Source organism: Lissotriton vulgaris, chromosome 12, assembly GCF_964263255.1.
Source record: "Lissotriton vulgaris chromosome 12, aLisVul1.2, whole genome shotgun sequence".
Lineage (NCBI taxonomy): Eukaryota > Metazoa > Chordata > Amphibia > Caudata > Salamandridae > Lissotriton > Lissotriton vulgaris.
This window is the reverse complement of record NC_141700.1, coordinates 408877286-408893162: the sequence shown is the minus strand read 5'-3', so window position 1 is coordinate 408893162 and position 15877 is coordinate 408877286. Positions and strand designations below refer to the sequence as shown.

Below are 15877 nucleotides of genomic sequence, written 5' to 3'. Positions count from 1 at the left end.
TCGAGGTGGTACTGATAACATGGCCTGTTTTAGGGTCCACATGTAGTGTTTTCTGTTTTGGATCGATGAGATCTGGTAGAAGAAGTTCCTCCTCGTTGGTGTGTGCTTTCGGCGCCAATTTTTGGGGTTCGGGACGTGGTTTGTGTGGGGCCTTTAAAGGGTTTATGTCTTTTGGCTTTGCTGTCCAATCAGATATGTTTTTCGGATCCAAAGGTTTTCGAGGTGTCTTCCGTTCCGAGGCCTTTTGGTTTTTCGGTGCCGAAGTACTTGGCACAGAGGTCATTTTAGCAACGGCAGGACATGTTCCTTGCTTTCGGTACCAACTGTGCTTTTGGGGCACTGAAGTGCGGCTTGCTCGGTCCAGAGCCGCCGGAAGGCTTTTCTTTTGTCTTCGGAGCCGGAGCCGGGGCGGGGCTTCCAAAGTGTTCTATCAGTCTCGACTAAGGCCTTCAGGCAAAGCTTTACCCGGAACCTTCTTTTTGGGTGGGGTAGGGTCAGGGGCAGTTGTACTCACTCGTTGATCTGGAGTGATGTGGTCATAAGAGTCATCTTCATCAGCCTCGGATACAACCTAGAGCTCTGCTCAATCCTCTGCCTCTGGGATGTCGGGACTTCATTGAAGATATCTTCTGGCATCTGTGCTGATCGTTGCCGCCATGACGTGTCATCAAGCCCGGCGATCACGGATAGCTTTCTTGGATCAAAAAGAGGCGAAGGTCTGGCAATGTTTTCTTCATGTTCAGGCGAGCGACAAAGGTTGCAGACCTTGTGATGGTCGCTGTGTGGAAATTTAGCTCCACACTGGGGGCATTTTTTAAATGGAGTCCTTTTCATTAGCCATAGGCCCGAATGGCGTTGATAGGCCAGTGGCCCGCGTCGACGACTGTAACCGGGGTATTCTTGAGTTATCGCGTCGAGGCACGCGATCAAAACAATACTGTAGATTTGTGATGTTTTGCACATCAAAGAGGTTTGGAAACATGGTATCGTACCGGAGAGCTGAAGTTACATCCGCACCCGATGGCGCAAACCAAATCTAAGGATGGAGTCGATGCCCATGCGCACTATCGTCCAAGGTAGGAGTCACCTATCTCGTGACTACAAAGACGTCTTCCAAGGCAACAACAAAGTGCAAGCATACGAGCCCAACACCAGATGGCGATATACACAAAAGTATGAACTCTGCAACTCATATGGCACGAACATTGGCTTTTTAAAGATTAATGTAGGTCAGCAGTTGAGCCAAACCCACATTTTCAGTTCTCACAGCTGGAAGATAAGGAGATTTTTTAGCGCTGTGATATCCCTTCTAGATGAGTATTTGCGCTTTCTAAAGAAAATAAATAAAATAAGGATCAGATTGCATTTGCCCTGACATAGGGTTTACAAATAGGGTGTAACAATCCCACTGATTTTATAATACTGGTCTGAAAACATTCTTTATTTCAAATATCGGGCATTCTGATTGATGCTGAGCTAGCAATAGTTTCACTAGAACAGTTTTCAAACTTAAGTGGTGCAAGAATAAATCCTGGTCTTGGCTCAATTACTTGGCAAAAGGTGAAAAAAATGTTGATTACTAAGTAGAGTAGCCTCTATTGTACTGCAACTTGTACCTTCCTCACCCTTAAATTGTAAAGCGCTCTGATATACTTCGGGATCATGTTCGCGCTATATAAAACGTTCTAAATAAAATAAATAAACAAATAATTTATATCCAGATTTGCAGCCCTCAAAAACTCACTAAGTGCATCCAGTGGGCCTTCCGTGGGTTACATAGCAGGGTGGATCAACATTTGCAACTTGATAAGCGCTCCATGAGTAAAGCGTTGAAAAATATTTTCCACACGTGAATAAGGTATTAAACATTTCTCTTTTCACAAAGCAATCTCTGGAAAAAGGTTGCAATCAATCAGACATTTATAGAGCGCTCTACTTACCCGGAGGGTCTCAAGGCGCTGGGGGGGGGGGGGGGGGGGGGGGGGGGGGGGGGGGATGGGTGCTGCTACTGCCCGAACAGCCAGGTCTTGAGCTTCTTCCTGAAGGCGAGGTGGTCTTGGGTCAGGCGCAGGTCGGTCGGGAGGGAGTTCCAGGTCTTGGCGGCCAGGTAGGAGAAGGACCTTCCTCCTGTTGTCGTTCTTCGGATGCGGGGGACGGCGGCGAGGGCGTGACTGGCTGATCGGAGGTGTCGTTTGGGAGCGTAGAAGTTGATGCGGTTGTTGAGGTAGCTCGGGCCTTGATCGTGGAGAGCTTTGTGTGCGTGGGTAAGGAGACGGAAGGTGATTCTCTTGTTGACCGGGAGCCAGTGCAGGTCTCTTAGGTGTCCAGAGATGTGGCTGTGTCGTGGGATGTCGAGGATGAGTCTGGCTGAGGCGTTCTGGATCAGTTGGAGTCTCTTCTGGAGCTTGGCGGTGGTTCCGGCGTAGAGGGCGTTGCCGTAGTCCAGTCGGCTGGTGACGAGGGCCTGGGTGACAGTCTTCCTGGTCTCGGTGGGGATCCACCGGAAGATCTTCCGTAGCATGCGCAGGGTGTTGAAGCATGACGAGGAGACGGCGTTGACTTGCTTGGTCATGGAGAGGGAGGAGTCCAGGATGAAGCCCAGGTTGCGTGCGTGGTCTGTCGGTTTGGGTGCGGTGCCCAGGGCGGGGGGCCACCAGGAGTCATCCCAGGCGGAGGGCGAGGATCCCAGGATGAGGACTTCCGTCTTGTCCGAGTTCAGCTTCAGGCGGCTGGTCGACATCCACTCGGCTACCTCTTTCATTCCTTCGTGAAGGTTGGCTCTGGCGGCGGTGGGGTCGTTAGTCAGGGAGAGGATCAGCTGGGTATCGTCGGCGTAGGAGATGATGTTGAGGTTGTGTTGGCGTGCGATGGCCGCGAGGGGGCTCATGTAGATGTTGAAGAGGGTTGGGCTCAGCGAGGATCCTTGAGGGACGCCGCAGATGACTTCGGTGGCCTCTGACTTGTACGGTGGTAGACGGACTCTCTGTGTTCTTCCGTCGAGGAAGGAGATGATCCATCCCAGCGCCTTCTCCTGGATTCCGACGTTGCTGAGGCGCTGCACTAGGGTGCGGTGGCAGACGGTGTCGAAGGCCGCGGAGAGGTCTAGTAGGATGAGGGCCGCTGTTTCTCCGTTGTCCATCAGGGTTCGGATGTCATCGGTGGCAGCGATGAGGGCGGTCTCGGTGCTGTGGTTGGCTCGGAAGCCAGACTGTGAGGGGTCGAGGGATCCGTTCGTCTCGAGGAAGGCGGCCAGTTGCTTGTTGACGGTCTTCTCGATGACTTTGGCTGGGAACGGGAGCAGCGAGATGGGGCGGTAATTCTTGAGTTCGGTGGGGTCCGCTTTTGGTTTCTTGAGTAGAGCGCCGAGTTCGGCATGCTTCCAGCTCTCAGGGAAGGTGGCGGTGGTGAAGGAGGTGTTGATGATGTCCCGCAGGTGGGGTGCGATGACGGCGTCGGCCTTGTTGAAGACGTGGTGAGGGCAGGGGTCGGTCGGAGATCCGGAGTGGATGGAGTTCATCACGCGGACGGTTTCTTCGGGGCAGATCGGAGTCCAGGCGCGGAGGGTGATGGTGGGGGGCGGTGGTTCGGTCGAGTTGGACGTGGCGTTCGTCGGTTGGGTGTTGAAGCTGTTGTGTATGTATGCAAAAGCAGCTGGCAGAGCTGCTGTAGTTTATAAATCCATTGGAACTTTCTATGTAAGTATATACCATTGAGAAACTATGTCACCCTTTAATTACATGAAGAAAAAAGCAACTGAGGATTATTTTACTTTAGTTGCAAATATCAACCTTGATACTATGTTGCAGATGCAATCCAGGTGCCTATAGTGCCGTACCTTGATGAACAGACGTCCACTGCACAGATTCAGTGTGTTCCCCCCATCCGATTCGCGCACACATTCTATAGCAGAATCCACTCTCCAATGGGAGATGGAATGTCAGATATTCTCGCTGGCTGAAGGTAAGATTAGTATTCGAGTAGCAATTTGTAAAGGATGAAATTCAATACACTAAAATGTTTTGCAAAGTTAACAAAGTTGACATATTTAGCTGCACGTTTTCATTTGGCTAAACATAAATTAAGGCAGTCCTTACCTTACCCATGGTACTCGAAAGTAATGGGTAAAGGATCAAACTGTGTTAAGTCAATCTGCATAAATCAGACTCAGACCAATGAGTTATAGTGAAAATACTTACTTCAATTAAGTGAACAATGAAGTGCAAAGTAAATAACTTTTTGTAACCCTTTAACAAACATATTGATGCATGTTTACCTGCAGGTCATTTTGTGGATTCCAGTCAGAGTCAAAAATAATGCAAGTATCTGCTGCAGTCAAATTGATCCCCAGCCCTCCAGCTCTGGTACACAGAAGGAACACAAACCGATCGGAGTCCGGTTTACTAAAGCGATCTATAGCAGCCTGTCGCAGGTTTCCTCTGACTCTTCCATCAATTCTTTCATACAGATACCTGCATGGTGTAGAAACAAAGTTATCAGGAGAAACTACATTATAATCTTACCCCTAACAGTGGATCCTCTTAAGGTTTTGTGTTATTCCCTTAACCCCTTCCATGCTCATGACGAGCTCAGCTCGTCATGAGGCACACTGGAGCTGTGCTCGTGACAAGGTGAGCTCTTCATGAATAATGGGATCCTGCATTTCTCAGCACACCGCGGGAATTGCCTTAGCATTCAAGGTGTTAAATTAAGGTATTCTTAGTGCAAACAAGGCAACTAGCTTAAATAAAAAGAAATAATCTGACATTTCACAAATTAGCCTCTGAAATGAGGTGATCCAAAACTGACAAATAACATTAAAGAACGAAATAATGGAAATATTTCAAATCACTGAACAATGATTAATTACTGCTCTTCATGAATAATGGGATCCTGCATTTCTCAGCACACCGCGGGAATTGCCTTAGCATTCAAGGTGTTAAATGAAGGTATTCTTAGTGCAAACAAGGCAACTAGCTTAAATAAAAAGAAATAATCTGACATTTCTTAAATTAGCCTCTGAAATGAGGTGATCCAAAACTGACAAATAACATTAAAGAACGAAATAATGGAAATATTTCAAATCACTGAACAATGATTAATTACTGTAAATTACTGTAAAAATCGGTTTTCTGCATAGCACCTTGCCTAGAATGGCATGCTATTTAGCATTATTTCAAGACATCAGGTTAGAATTCTGAAACATTTCATTATCTCTGTATGTAACCTCTCTCTGTTACTTATGGGATACTTTACGAACTGCCATACAAACATCACGTAGGCTTTTAGACCCTCTGTTGAACACTTTAGCTACAATCCTTGATTCAGGGCAGTAACAGTAAAAGTGTCAAACTGGAAAAGTAGAGAAGGTAAATCTACTGAATTGCGACTGTTAAAGAGAAGGTTAGATTTGTGTTACCAGAATGAAAATGCTACAGAAATGATAAAATGGCCCTCTAGCATTATTTTAAGACAGCAACAAAGAACAAGCTACTTACCTTTGGTAACAATGTATCTGGTAGAGACATATTAGTTGTAAATTCTTTACCTTACAATTTCCCCCAGGAGTCCATCTGGATCCGGGAGACTTTTAAGTAGCAGTACCCCTGTATGTCTATAGGTGGCATTGGTCAGCTCCGCGTCAGTCGCCAGAATCTTGGGTCCTGGAATGGGCAGCAGGTCCTATATAGATGCCGCCCATGCTGCGATCAGTTCTTAGCACTACTTTCGATGCTAGCAGCACAGAGCCATGAAAGACACCGAGACACTGACCACTGGGATCGTCCAAGCAAGGGCCCTGTAGAGAAGCCCCTATCACATCTGTACCAATGGTAAGTAATTTGTTACTCTGATAGAGACTATTAGTTGTTAGCTAAGAATAGATACCCAGCAATACCATTCCCGGAGGAGGGTCTGAGAACCAAGATCCCACCAGAAGTTCTGGAGGACACAAAAGGCAAAGTCTGGTAAACATGTGCAGGGATACCCACTTCTCTGCCTGACAGATATCAAGGAGTGGGACTTTGTGTGCTAACACAGTTGTTGCCACAGTAGCTCTAGTGGAGTGAGGACGCAACCCCACAAGAGTTTCCCTTTTCAACCAATGCATAGCATATTTTAATGCAGAGGACAACCCATCAAGAGATGATCCCTTTTTACTTAGCCTGTCCTTTTTTTGGTGCCCTCATAACTCCTAAGTGCTCCGATTTGCGAGACATTCCGACGCAGCGCCCTATACTTAAGGGAAGGACACGTTCCTAGAGAAGTACCGGGGTTATATATGCCAACCGGTTTCTGCTAAGATGGATTACCCTTTCCAGACAGCGATTTAGACTCTCCTCTCCTTACCACCACACCGTATATGATACAGGTGGTTTTGGAGCAAGGTGTTTGCACTCAAGTTAACTTGATAGAGGGCCGCCACAATACGATAGGGGTCTCTCCTATCCTGTTACTCTTCGCCAGGATAGGCTCGTGCAGACCGCCCGCTGCGCCGTGTGAACCAAGGGTTGGACCTGTATACCCTGTATTCTGTTTTAACTTTCAACTTTTCAGACATGTACACACTTCTTTTGAGCCCTGAAGAAGTTCCGCAAGGGACGAAACGCGTTGGCTGAGGCCTTTTAAGATATTTGAATAAATAAAAAAGGATTTTTCTTGAAAACAAAGCTCTCTGGACCAGGGGTCTCCAACCTTTTCTGTAGTGAGAGCTACTTCTGATCAGTGAAAATCATCGTGAGCCACCAAAGGCCAAGCAACTCGCGCATTTTTCGGAGACACCTCCAACGACTTGCTTCATTGTCTCTAAGCGTAATTTCTTTGTGGCCCATACTGTGGTTTGAACAAAATACACATAGATAGACCTATAGAGCTGTTCAAAGCTGTCAGCAGACTGAAAATCATAACATAATCAACTTAATATCTGTCTCACACCTCATTCACCACACTGCTTCCTTAAAATAAAATGTCAAATCCGACCACACCTCGTGCACGCACACACACACTCCAAATCACTACTGCACTCACCAGCCTGCTTTCCTGCTGCCTGCATAGGCCATGAGTTTCTGAATCAGTGTAATAATAGAGTCCTTCATTTAACATTCGTCTAAGTAGCACCTCAAGAACCAAGCTATATAGAGAGAACATCAATGGGAACAAAGTACATGGGTAAAATCAGGAAAGGACTAATGAGCCTCGTTCAGAAAAATCCCACACTAAAAGAAATGTGATCATCTCAGCCACTAAAATTGTAAAGTGCCTGTATTAAATGCATGCCAATAAAAGTACTTAACAAATCAATTTGTTTGGCGTAGCTGTGGTGCAGCAAAACACAGCTCCATGTCACACGAGCAGAGTTGCCTTGCCACAAAGAAAGAGCATGGGAGACAGGGAGACTGAAAGTGACAGGACAGATAAGCATGGGCCTGTTTTGGGAGGATCGGGTCAATACATGTAAAGCGCTTTGATTTCAACAACGGCTGCCACTGCGCTTTAAAACTGAAAGAAGATATAATAAGGCAGAGAGGCAGCCGATGTTAAAATCAAAGGGACTTGCATGCACTGAGCTGCTTTCACTGATTACAACACGAAGGCAAATTTAAAGCGTGCTGTATCCAGTGAAAGCAGTTTAGTGCAGGTAAGAATCTTTAACTTTAACATTGCCGGTCACATAGAAGGCAGATATAAAGCATGGTGCCAGCCGAGGTTAAAATCGAAGCACCTTACATGCACTGAGCCTCTTTAATCTGTAGTAACCACACTTTAAATCTGGTAAAGCACGGTGACAACCAACTTTAAATCAAAGGGCCTTGCAGGCACTGAGCCGCTTTCACTAACTGCAGATACAAAGCGTGGTCAGAGAAAATGGCTCAGGGCACACAAGGCCCTTTGATTTTAACATTTTCCCCACTGCTGTTTACTGAGTTTTATGATGCAGAAAAATCAACCTGTGTAGATTTTATTTTATCATTTTTTTATTCAGATTTTCAAAGTTTAACACGCAGCACCTGCCAGTATCCCATAACATGTACATACAGTAGTGAGAACATAATAGAAATAGTTGGGGAAAGTGGCAACCCTTGCTGAATGTTTAACTTTCTCCATCTAAATCAGAAGCCTTCGTTCTGCTGCAAAGTTACTAAGCTCAGTTCCCTCTTCAGTGGACCCAGTTATATTGGACGTGATCTTCGTTAACTTGGACCCTGTCTCTGGTACATTCTTCCACAACATATCAAAAGCATTCAGTCTTTTTAGAAAAGTTGTGACAACGTACCCCCCTATGCTGAACATTGGTTCGTTTTAGTTATGCTTATCTCTGAAGACACCCCTAGAAGACTCCCTTAACGGAGCCACCTGAATGCCTGGGCTGGATGTCGGTTGGAGTAAAAGAGGTTCAGGTCACGATAAAGGGGCAGTGGTGGATTTCTTTGGGATGCCAGTGCACGAAGGGCAGGAGAAGGCATATGTCGGGATTGAGAGAGAAATGCATTTGGGCCGTAGCACTTCAGAAGCAGAGTGTGCAGTAGGTCAGTATTGAAATTTGTAGTTGTTTATTGTTGTGTTGGAACAGGAATCGCCGACAATGTTTCATGCTGCATTCAGCTGCAGTAACACAGACTTTGACCTGGGGTGTGTTTCAGTGCTGCAAATGCTTTTTTTCCTTTTTTTGCAACAACGGAGCTGGTTTACAAATAAACTGTGCTTTAAATCTAGTAAAGCACAGTGGCAACTAGCATTAAAATGAAGGGGTCTTATGTGCACTGAAATGCTTTCGCTGACTGCAGGTTACTCGAGATGTAAAAGTGCACAGAAGGCTTTTTGATTTTAATGTCGGCTTCTACCGCGTTTTACTGTGGAAGGCAGATATCACTTGCGGTGCCAGCTGATACTAAAAAGACCCTTGCTCATTGCACCATCAGGATTCAAGCAAACCGGGCCGAAGACGGCTGTAATGCCAGAAACCGGTCCCCGGGAGCTTGTTTCCTTCCCAGTGTAAGAATTGGCTTTTGTAGTTTGGTTTGCCCTGTTCCCATCATGCACTGGGACAGGAACAGACTAATTTGCATACAGCCAGGTTCCGAAACTGGGATGGTGCAGTGAGCTAAAAAACGGTGTTGGATCTAGCCCTGATCTCTTGACTGGGTGAGAGCTTTCTGCTTAATTCAGAGACTCTGTCCCTCACCACCCCTTGTTGTAAATATGATACTAAAAACAAAGCACCTTGCATGCGTGGGGCCGATTCACTAAATATGCGGCTATGAAACGAGGAGTTCACTTACCAATCCGCTGCTCTGCTCGTCATAGGAGGATAAAAAGGCAGATTTCAAATGACGCAGCAAGCCTGGACAAGGCAGGCAGTGTGGTTTCCGCTTTTGCTAGACAGGAAGAACGTCATGTTCTTCGGCTTGCCCCGCCCCAGCTAAGCTCAGCTCAGCCAATCTGAGCAGCTATTTTGAGTTAGGGCGGGCAAACACGGTAAAAAGGCAAAAAAACCTACAAAGACAGTGAAGGGCAAATAAATTAATCCTGAAGCTCCGAAAGAAAACATTTATTAGATGCCAGTGCGAGCTACTCCCAGGGGGTCAGCGAGCTACCGGTAGCTCGCGATCGACTGGTTGGAGACCCCTGCTCTGGACTGATTCTTGGTGCACCGTCTCTTTTCCGAAAAATCTGATGCAACTTGACTAGATGTGCTTTGGGTTCCTGCAAATCATGTGGCCAGGACCTGGGTTCTTTACCAAAACTGTACCTTTGGACCCACAATTGGCACATCTCTGGCCACAGGTAAATGCCTTGTAAAAGGTACCATGGCTAACAAGGGCACTGACCAGGGAAGGCTTATAAGGGCTGCAGCACCTATTATGCCACCCTTTGAGGCCATGAACATAAACACCCACACACTGTCATTGCAGGCAGCGTGTTTTGGTGCAAAGAGAAGTGAAAAGTTGACATGGCACACATTGCAGTATGCCATGCCTGCAACCCACTGTCTGGGGACTAGGTAAGTCCCCCCTCTAGTAGAATGCACAAGCCAACAGGTGAAGGTACAGTGGCATGAGCCCTGTACCCATACAGTGTCTACGTCCCTTCTTAAATAATGTTAAATGCACTAAAGCCATGAAGAGTATATGGTCTGGGAGTTGGTCATTAGATACTCCACAGCTCCATAATGGCTTTACTGAAACCCATGAAGTTTGGTAGAAAACTTTTCAGCACATTAAACCCACACTGATGCTAGTGTGAGAGTTAATGTAAAATTCACTCAGAGGGCCTCTTTGATATGGCCCCTGAAAAACGACCAGCTCTGGCGTGGTCCCTGTATGGATACCCACAATATGCCACCACCAGAGAGGTTTCTGGACCCCAGAGTAGAGGGCCTCCATTTTCTGGGTCCAGAAACAAAGCCCTTCTTGGGCAGAGGTGTCATGCCTCCTCCCCCAAAAAGGGCCGAGTCAAGGTAGGGGAAGCTTCAAAGGCCTGATGGCTTCGTAAGCTGTCCCTACCTTGTGATGCCAAACGGAGAATCGGCGTGAAAACCAAGTTAGGAGAGGTGTGCCCACCTTTGCCAACCCTAAGGTTAGGGAGGCGAAGCGAAGTACATATTTCAGTCCCCTCCATCTTGAAGATAAGGGAACTCAGCCAATAAGGGAGAGCTCCATGCCCCCCCTCCCACTGGAGGGTGGCATAATAGGAGGTGTACCGACCAAGGAATAAACGCATTGGTCCCAACCTGCACATCCCTTTAACACCAATAAATTTAGTATTTAAGGACAACCCTAAACCTTGCCTCCTCAGATTTGAGGAAGAAAGAAGAACCGAAGAGCTGTGCTGACCCAACAAGAAGAGGACACAAACTGCTTTGGCCCGTTTCAACTCCAACCTGCCTACAGCAGAAACTCCAACAAACAAGTTACATACCTTTGGCTACAATATATCGGTAAGAGACCTATATTAGTTCTAGATTCCTTAACTTAGAATTAGCCCCAGGTGTCAGACTAGAACCAGAAAATTTTGTCTGAATAGTACCCTTGCGAGTCAGTAGGAGGCGTCGTCGACCGCTGTATTTACTTAGATGCCGCCTATGCGCGCTAACGTCAGTTCTTTTACACGACATTGCACGCCAGAAGCGCAAAGCCATGTAAGACACTGACCACTGGTGCACAAAACTAGAGCCCTGAAAGGAAGTCCCTTACTCTAGAAGTCAGTTTGTAAAACGGGGAGGATAGGTGGGGCGGTAAGGAATCCATAATCAATACATGGCTCTTACAGATATATCGTTACCGAAGTTAAGTAACTTGTTCATCTGAAAGACTTTTAGTTATAGATTACTTACTTTAGAATAGATACCCCGGCAATACCTACCCTGGAGGTGGGTCTGCAAACTAAGTTCACACCAAAAAGTCCTGGAGAAATGAACTGCCAAAGTAGCCGTCTCTCCGGACTTGACTATCCAGGCAGTAATGTTTAGAGAGCGTGTGCAGAGATGACCAAGGAGTAAGAGATCTTAATGCAAAGGACGACCCATCAAGAGAAGGTCCGTTTTTGCCTGGCCCGACCATACTTGGCACCAACATAACGAACAAAGTGTTGATCGTCCACCCGGAATTGTTTTGTGCGATACAAATAAAATGATAACGCACATTTTGGATCCAGACGGTGGAGTCTCGCCTCCTCCTTGGAAGGATACAGGGCGAGAAGAAAGTGGGCAAAGTGAAGTTTTGTCCAATGTGGAAAGAGGTAACCACTTTGGGGGAAAAAAGAAGGTCTAGTTCGAAGACAACCATGTCTGGATGGACAGCAAGGAAAGGAGGTTTAGAGGATAGAGCTTGAAGCTCACGCACCCTGCAAGCATAAGTGAAGGCAATCAGAAAGGCAGTCTTTTAGGTCAAAAGTCTATGAGGACAATTATGTAGTGGCTCGAAAGGAGCACACAAAGTAAGTTAAGACCAGATTCAAGTGACCACCGGGGCATTTCGAAAGGAATAGGGGGAAAGAGGTGAGCAATGCTCTTAAGAAACCTATTTACAATAGGGAACTTGAAAAGAGAAGGCTGATCAGGAAGGGGAAGAAAGGCTGAAATGGCCGAAAGACAGCCTTTAAGGGTGTTCAGAGCAGATCCCAGCTGGGCAAAAGAACTAATGAAGAGAAGAACCTCAGAAAGAGGGACAGAAAGGGGATCCACAGCATTTGCTGTGCACCATGTCATAAATTTGTTCCAACTAGAGGCGTTATACCGTTTTAGTGGATGGACACCAGGCTGCTAAGATAATATTACAGACTTCAGGAGGAAGGTCAAAAGCTGTCAACTGGTGCTGCTCAATCTCCACGCAAGGAGGTGGAATGCTGGAAAGATTCGGGTGGAGGACCATCCCCTGCTGCTGCGACGGAATATCTTACCAAAGCGGCAGTCTGATCGAGGGTCAATGGTCATGTTCTAGAGCTCGGGATACCAGACTCTTCGTGCCCAGTCATGAGCAACAAGAATGACTTTGGCCCGGTCACGCTTGATCTTCAGCACTCTGGGCATAAGCGGTATAGGCGGAAAGGCGTATAGAAGACCGCAACTCCACTCGCAACGAAAAGCGTAGCCAAGCGAATGCAGCCTTGGAAATTCCAACGTGCAGAACTGCTGATATTGCATGTTCTCGTGGGTGGCAAATAGATCTAACCAAGACTCTCCCCGCTGCTGAAAGAGACCTTGCACCACCTCAGAGTGAAGACGCCATTCATGATCATGCACCTGCAGCTGTGTTTGTCCACCCTGATTTTCAGAGAACCTGCCAGGTGGTGAACCACCAGACACATGCCCTGATGTTCCAGCAACGTCCAAAGGCGAAGAGCATCTTGACACAGGGTCCACAACCCCACCCTGCCCCTATTTGTTGCAGTACCACATGGCGGTAGTGCTGTCCGTGAACACCTGCACAACCCACCCAGTCCGAGCTGGGTGTCGTCAGTGTTGGAGATGATGTTGAGGTCGTGATGGCGAGCCACTAGTGCGAAGGGGGCCATGTAGACTATGAACGCCGCAGATGATGTCGGTGGCGAGGCGGACGCTCTGGGTTCTGCGGTGAGGAAGGACGTGGTCCAGTCAAGGGCCTTCTCTTGGATTCCGGTTTCAAGCGTGTCTTTAGAGTGCGATGGCAGACCGTTTTGAAGGCGGCTGACAGGTCTAGAAGGATGAGGGCTGATGTTTCGCTGTTGTCTAGTTGGCGCCTGATGTAGTCTGTGGCGGCGATGAGGGGCTGTCCCGGTTCTGTGGTTTCGTCTGAATCCGGACTGGGACGGGTCCAAGATGATGTTGTCTTCCAAGGGGTGGGTCAGTTGTATGTTGGCGATTTTCTCGATTACTTTTGCCGGGAATGGGAGCAGGGAGATGGGCCGGAAGTTCTTGAGTTCCTTGGGGTCTGCTTTGGGCTTCTTGAGGAGGGCGTTGATTTTGGCGTGCTTCCAGCTTTCCGGGAATGTCGCTGTTTCGAAGGAGATGTTGATGACCTTCCGTAGTTGGGGTGCAATGGATGCATCTGCTTTGTTGAATATCCTGAGTGGATGGAGTTCATGACCTTGCGCGTCTCGTCGTCATTGACGTTGGACCAGGAGTCAGGCGGTTGGCGCTGGTGGTGTTTACAGGAAAGGTGGAGTTCACAGGGGAGGTGGAGTCTGGCGTACTCGGGCGGTCGTGGTGTTGAAGCTGTCGTGGATGTCAGCGATCTTACAGGGGTAGAAGATGGCTAGTGAGTCGCACTAGTTCTTGTGAAGGCGGGATGTCATTGGCGCTGGCGCTGGGGTTGGAGAGTTCCTTTACGATGCTGAAGAGTTCTTTGCTGTTGTGTGCGTTGTTATCCAAGGGGTCTTTGAAGGAGGATCTCTTGGCTAATCTGATGAGGTGGTGATGTCTGCGGGTAGCGTCCTTGTGGGCTGCGTGGTTGTCCGGTGTGCGTTCATGGTGCCATATCTTCTCCAGCTTTCGGCATGCGAGTTTGGAGGCCTGGAGCTCGTTGGTGAACCATGTGGCTCTCTTGCTGATGTGGCGGTTGGAGGATTTCTTGAGAGGGTGAGTGTGTTGGCGCAGTTGTCAATCCACTGTCTGAGGTTGCAGGCTGCAGCGTCAGAGTTGGTGGGGTCGGTTGGTGGGTTCTTGGCGAGGGAGGCGAGTAACTGGTCTTCGGTGACTTTGCTCCATCAGCGGCGAGGTAGCTGTTGGGTGCGATGGTGCGTGGTTGGTTTCTTGAAGGTGAAGTGGACGCAGCAGTGGTCAGTCCAGTGGAGTTCGGTGGTGTGATCGAAGGTGACGTGGTAGCCTGTCGAGAAGATGGGGTCAAGCATGTGGCCGGCGGTGTGGGTGGGTGTGGTGACGAGTTGTCGGAGGCCGAGGTTGGCGAGGTTGTCGATCAGGGTGGCGGAGTTGGCGTCGTCGTTATTCTCGAGGTGGAAGTTCAGGTCCCCGAGGAAGATGTAGTCCATGGAGGCGAGTGCGTGGGTGCTGGCGAGGTCGGGGATGCAGTCGCTGAACTGAGCCTGGGTGGTCTGTAGAGGAGTGTTCCTCTGAGAGTGGTGTTGGGGTTAGTGTGTATCCGGAAGTGCAAGTGTTCGGCGGTGTTGAGGGTGTCGTCTGCGTGGGTGGCAACTTTGAAGGTTGACTGGTGGATGATGGCTATTCCTCCTCTGATTCCGTTGGCGCGATCCCTGCGGGTGATCTTGTAGCCGTCCGGGATGGCTATGGCGATGTCTGGCGCCGAGGAGTCGTTCCACCAGGTCTCGGTCAGGAAGGCCACGTCTGGGGCGGAGGTGTCTAGCAGATCCCAGAGCTCGAAGGCGTGTTCGCGTGCGGAGCGTGTGTTGAGTATGAAGTGGAGGTGGTTGAGTATGAAGTGGAGGTGGTTGGGTCCAGTCCTTGGAGGTTTGGTGTTTCTGTCGAAGGTGAAGCTGCAGAAGGAGAAGGGTCCGTGGGTCCGTTTCAGGGTAGCCTGGAAGCAGGTGTGGTTTCGGCCGGCGTTGAGTGCGTGGATGGTGCTGGCCTCGTAGTGGATTCTGGTGTTGTGGCGTTCGAGGGGTCCAGGGGTTCGGGCACTGGCCGCGGTCCAGGCGCAGACGGGCTTGCCTTTGGTGCGCCAGCGGGGCGGCCGCTTCTCAGCCTGCATATGAGGAGGCTTGGGAGGGAGGAGCAGCTGGGAGGCGGGGAGGCCAATGGGTGTGCTGGGGGGGCAGGCCGCAGAGAGGCAGCGGCGGGAAGGCCAGGTCGGGAGCGGGGGGGGGGGGGGGCGGGGGGAAAGACGAAAGGCAACAGGGGCACAGGAATCGGCAATCCGGTCAACAGGTGGTGAGTGGTGGTGTGGGAGCGACCTGCCTGCGAGCAGGGTCAAAGTGTGTTATTTCTTCCTAGCCTGGATGTACACCGGTCCTGCATATGCCTTGCTTCTCTTCTTTCTTGTAATCTTGCAGAATTTCAATTGGAGCTGTCACGGAGTAAAACAGCCTTGCCAAGAATAGAACGAGTGGGTGGTGCATTTGAAAGGGAGAGAAAGGTGTGGAATGTATTCTTTGGTCTTGAAGTATTGTGTTGTGGGCAGTGATGCACACATGTGCTCCGTGTTGTATGAGAATTATGAAGCTCTTACTATTGACTTTGACAAGGCCTTATGTCATCTTGTTTTCTGACTTGCCGCAGCTTTTCTGCGTGCACAGCAGCACTTGCAAGACTATTGGCTTGGACAGGCTTGCAATTTGCTTGGGTTATTCACGTTCAAGGTCTCTCTGTTTTTGTAAGGTATTGTGTAGTGTCGTTTCTATATTCCCAATAGACTCTGCGCATTGGAAATATATATCCTATAGATGTGATGTAGGACTTAAGTCGACTAGGTCTCTATCGAACATATTAGGC

General features: G+C 48.5%; 1 protein-coding gene across 5 annotated transcripts in view; it reads right to left on the bottom strand.

Moving 5' to 3' along the window:
* The window catches only part of CHD9 (chromodomain helicase DNA binding protein 9), a 2197083-nt gene that overhangs the window by 1025917 nt on the left and 1155289 nt on the right, over positions 1 to 15877 (bottom strand). For all 5 annotated transcript variants that reach the window (XM_086945174.1, XM_086945175.1, XM_086945176.1 and 2 more), the window contains one exon: positions 4274 to 4469. In XM_086945174.1, the coding sequence (XP_086801300.1) occupies positions 4274 to 4469 (196 nt within the window). The remainder of the gene's footprint in view (positions 1 to 4273; positions 4470 to 15877) is intronic.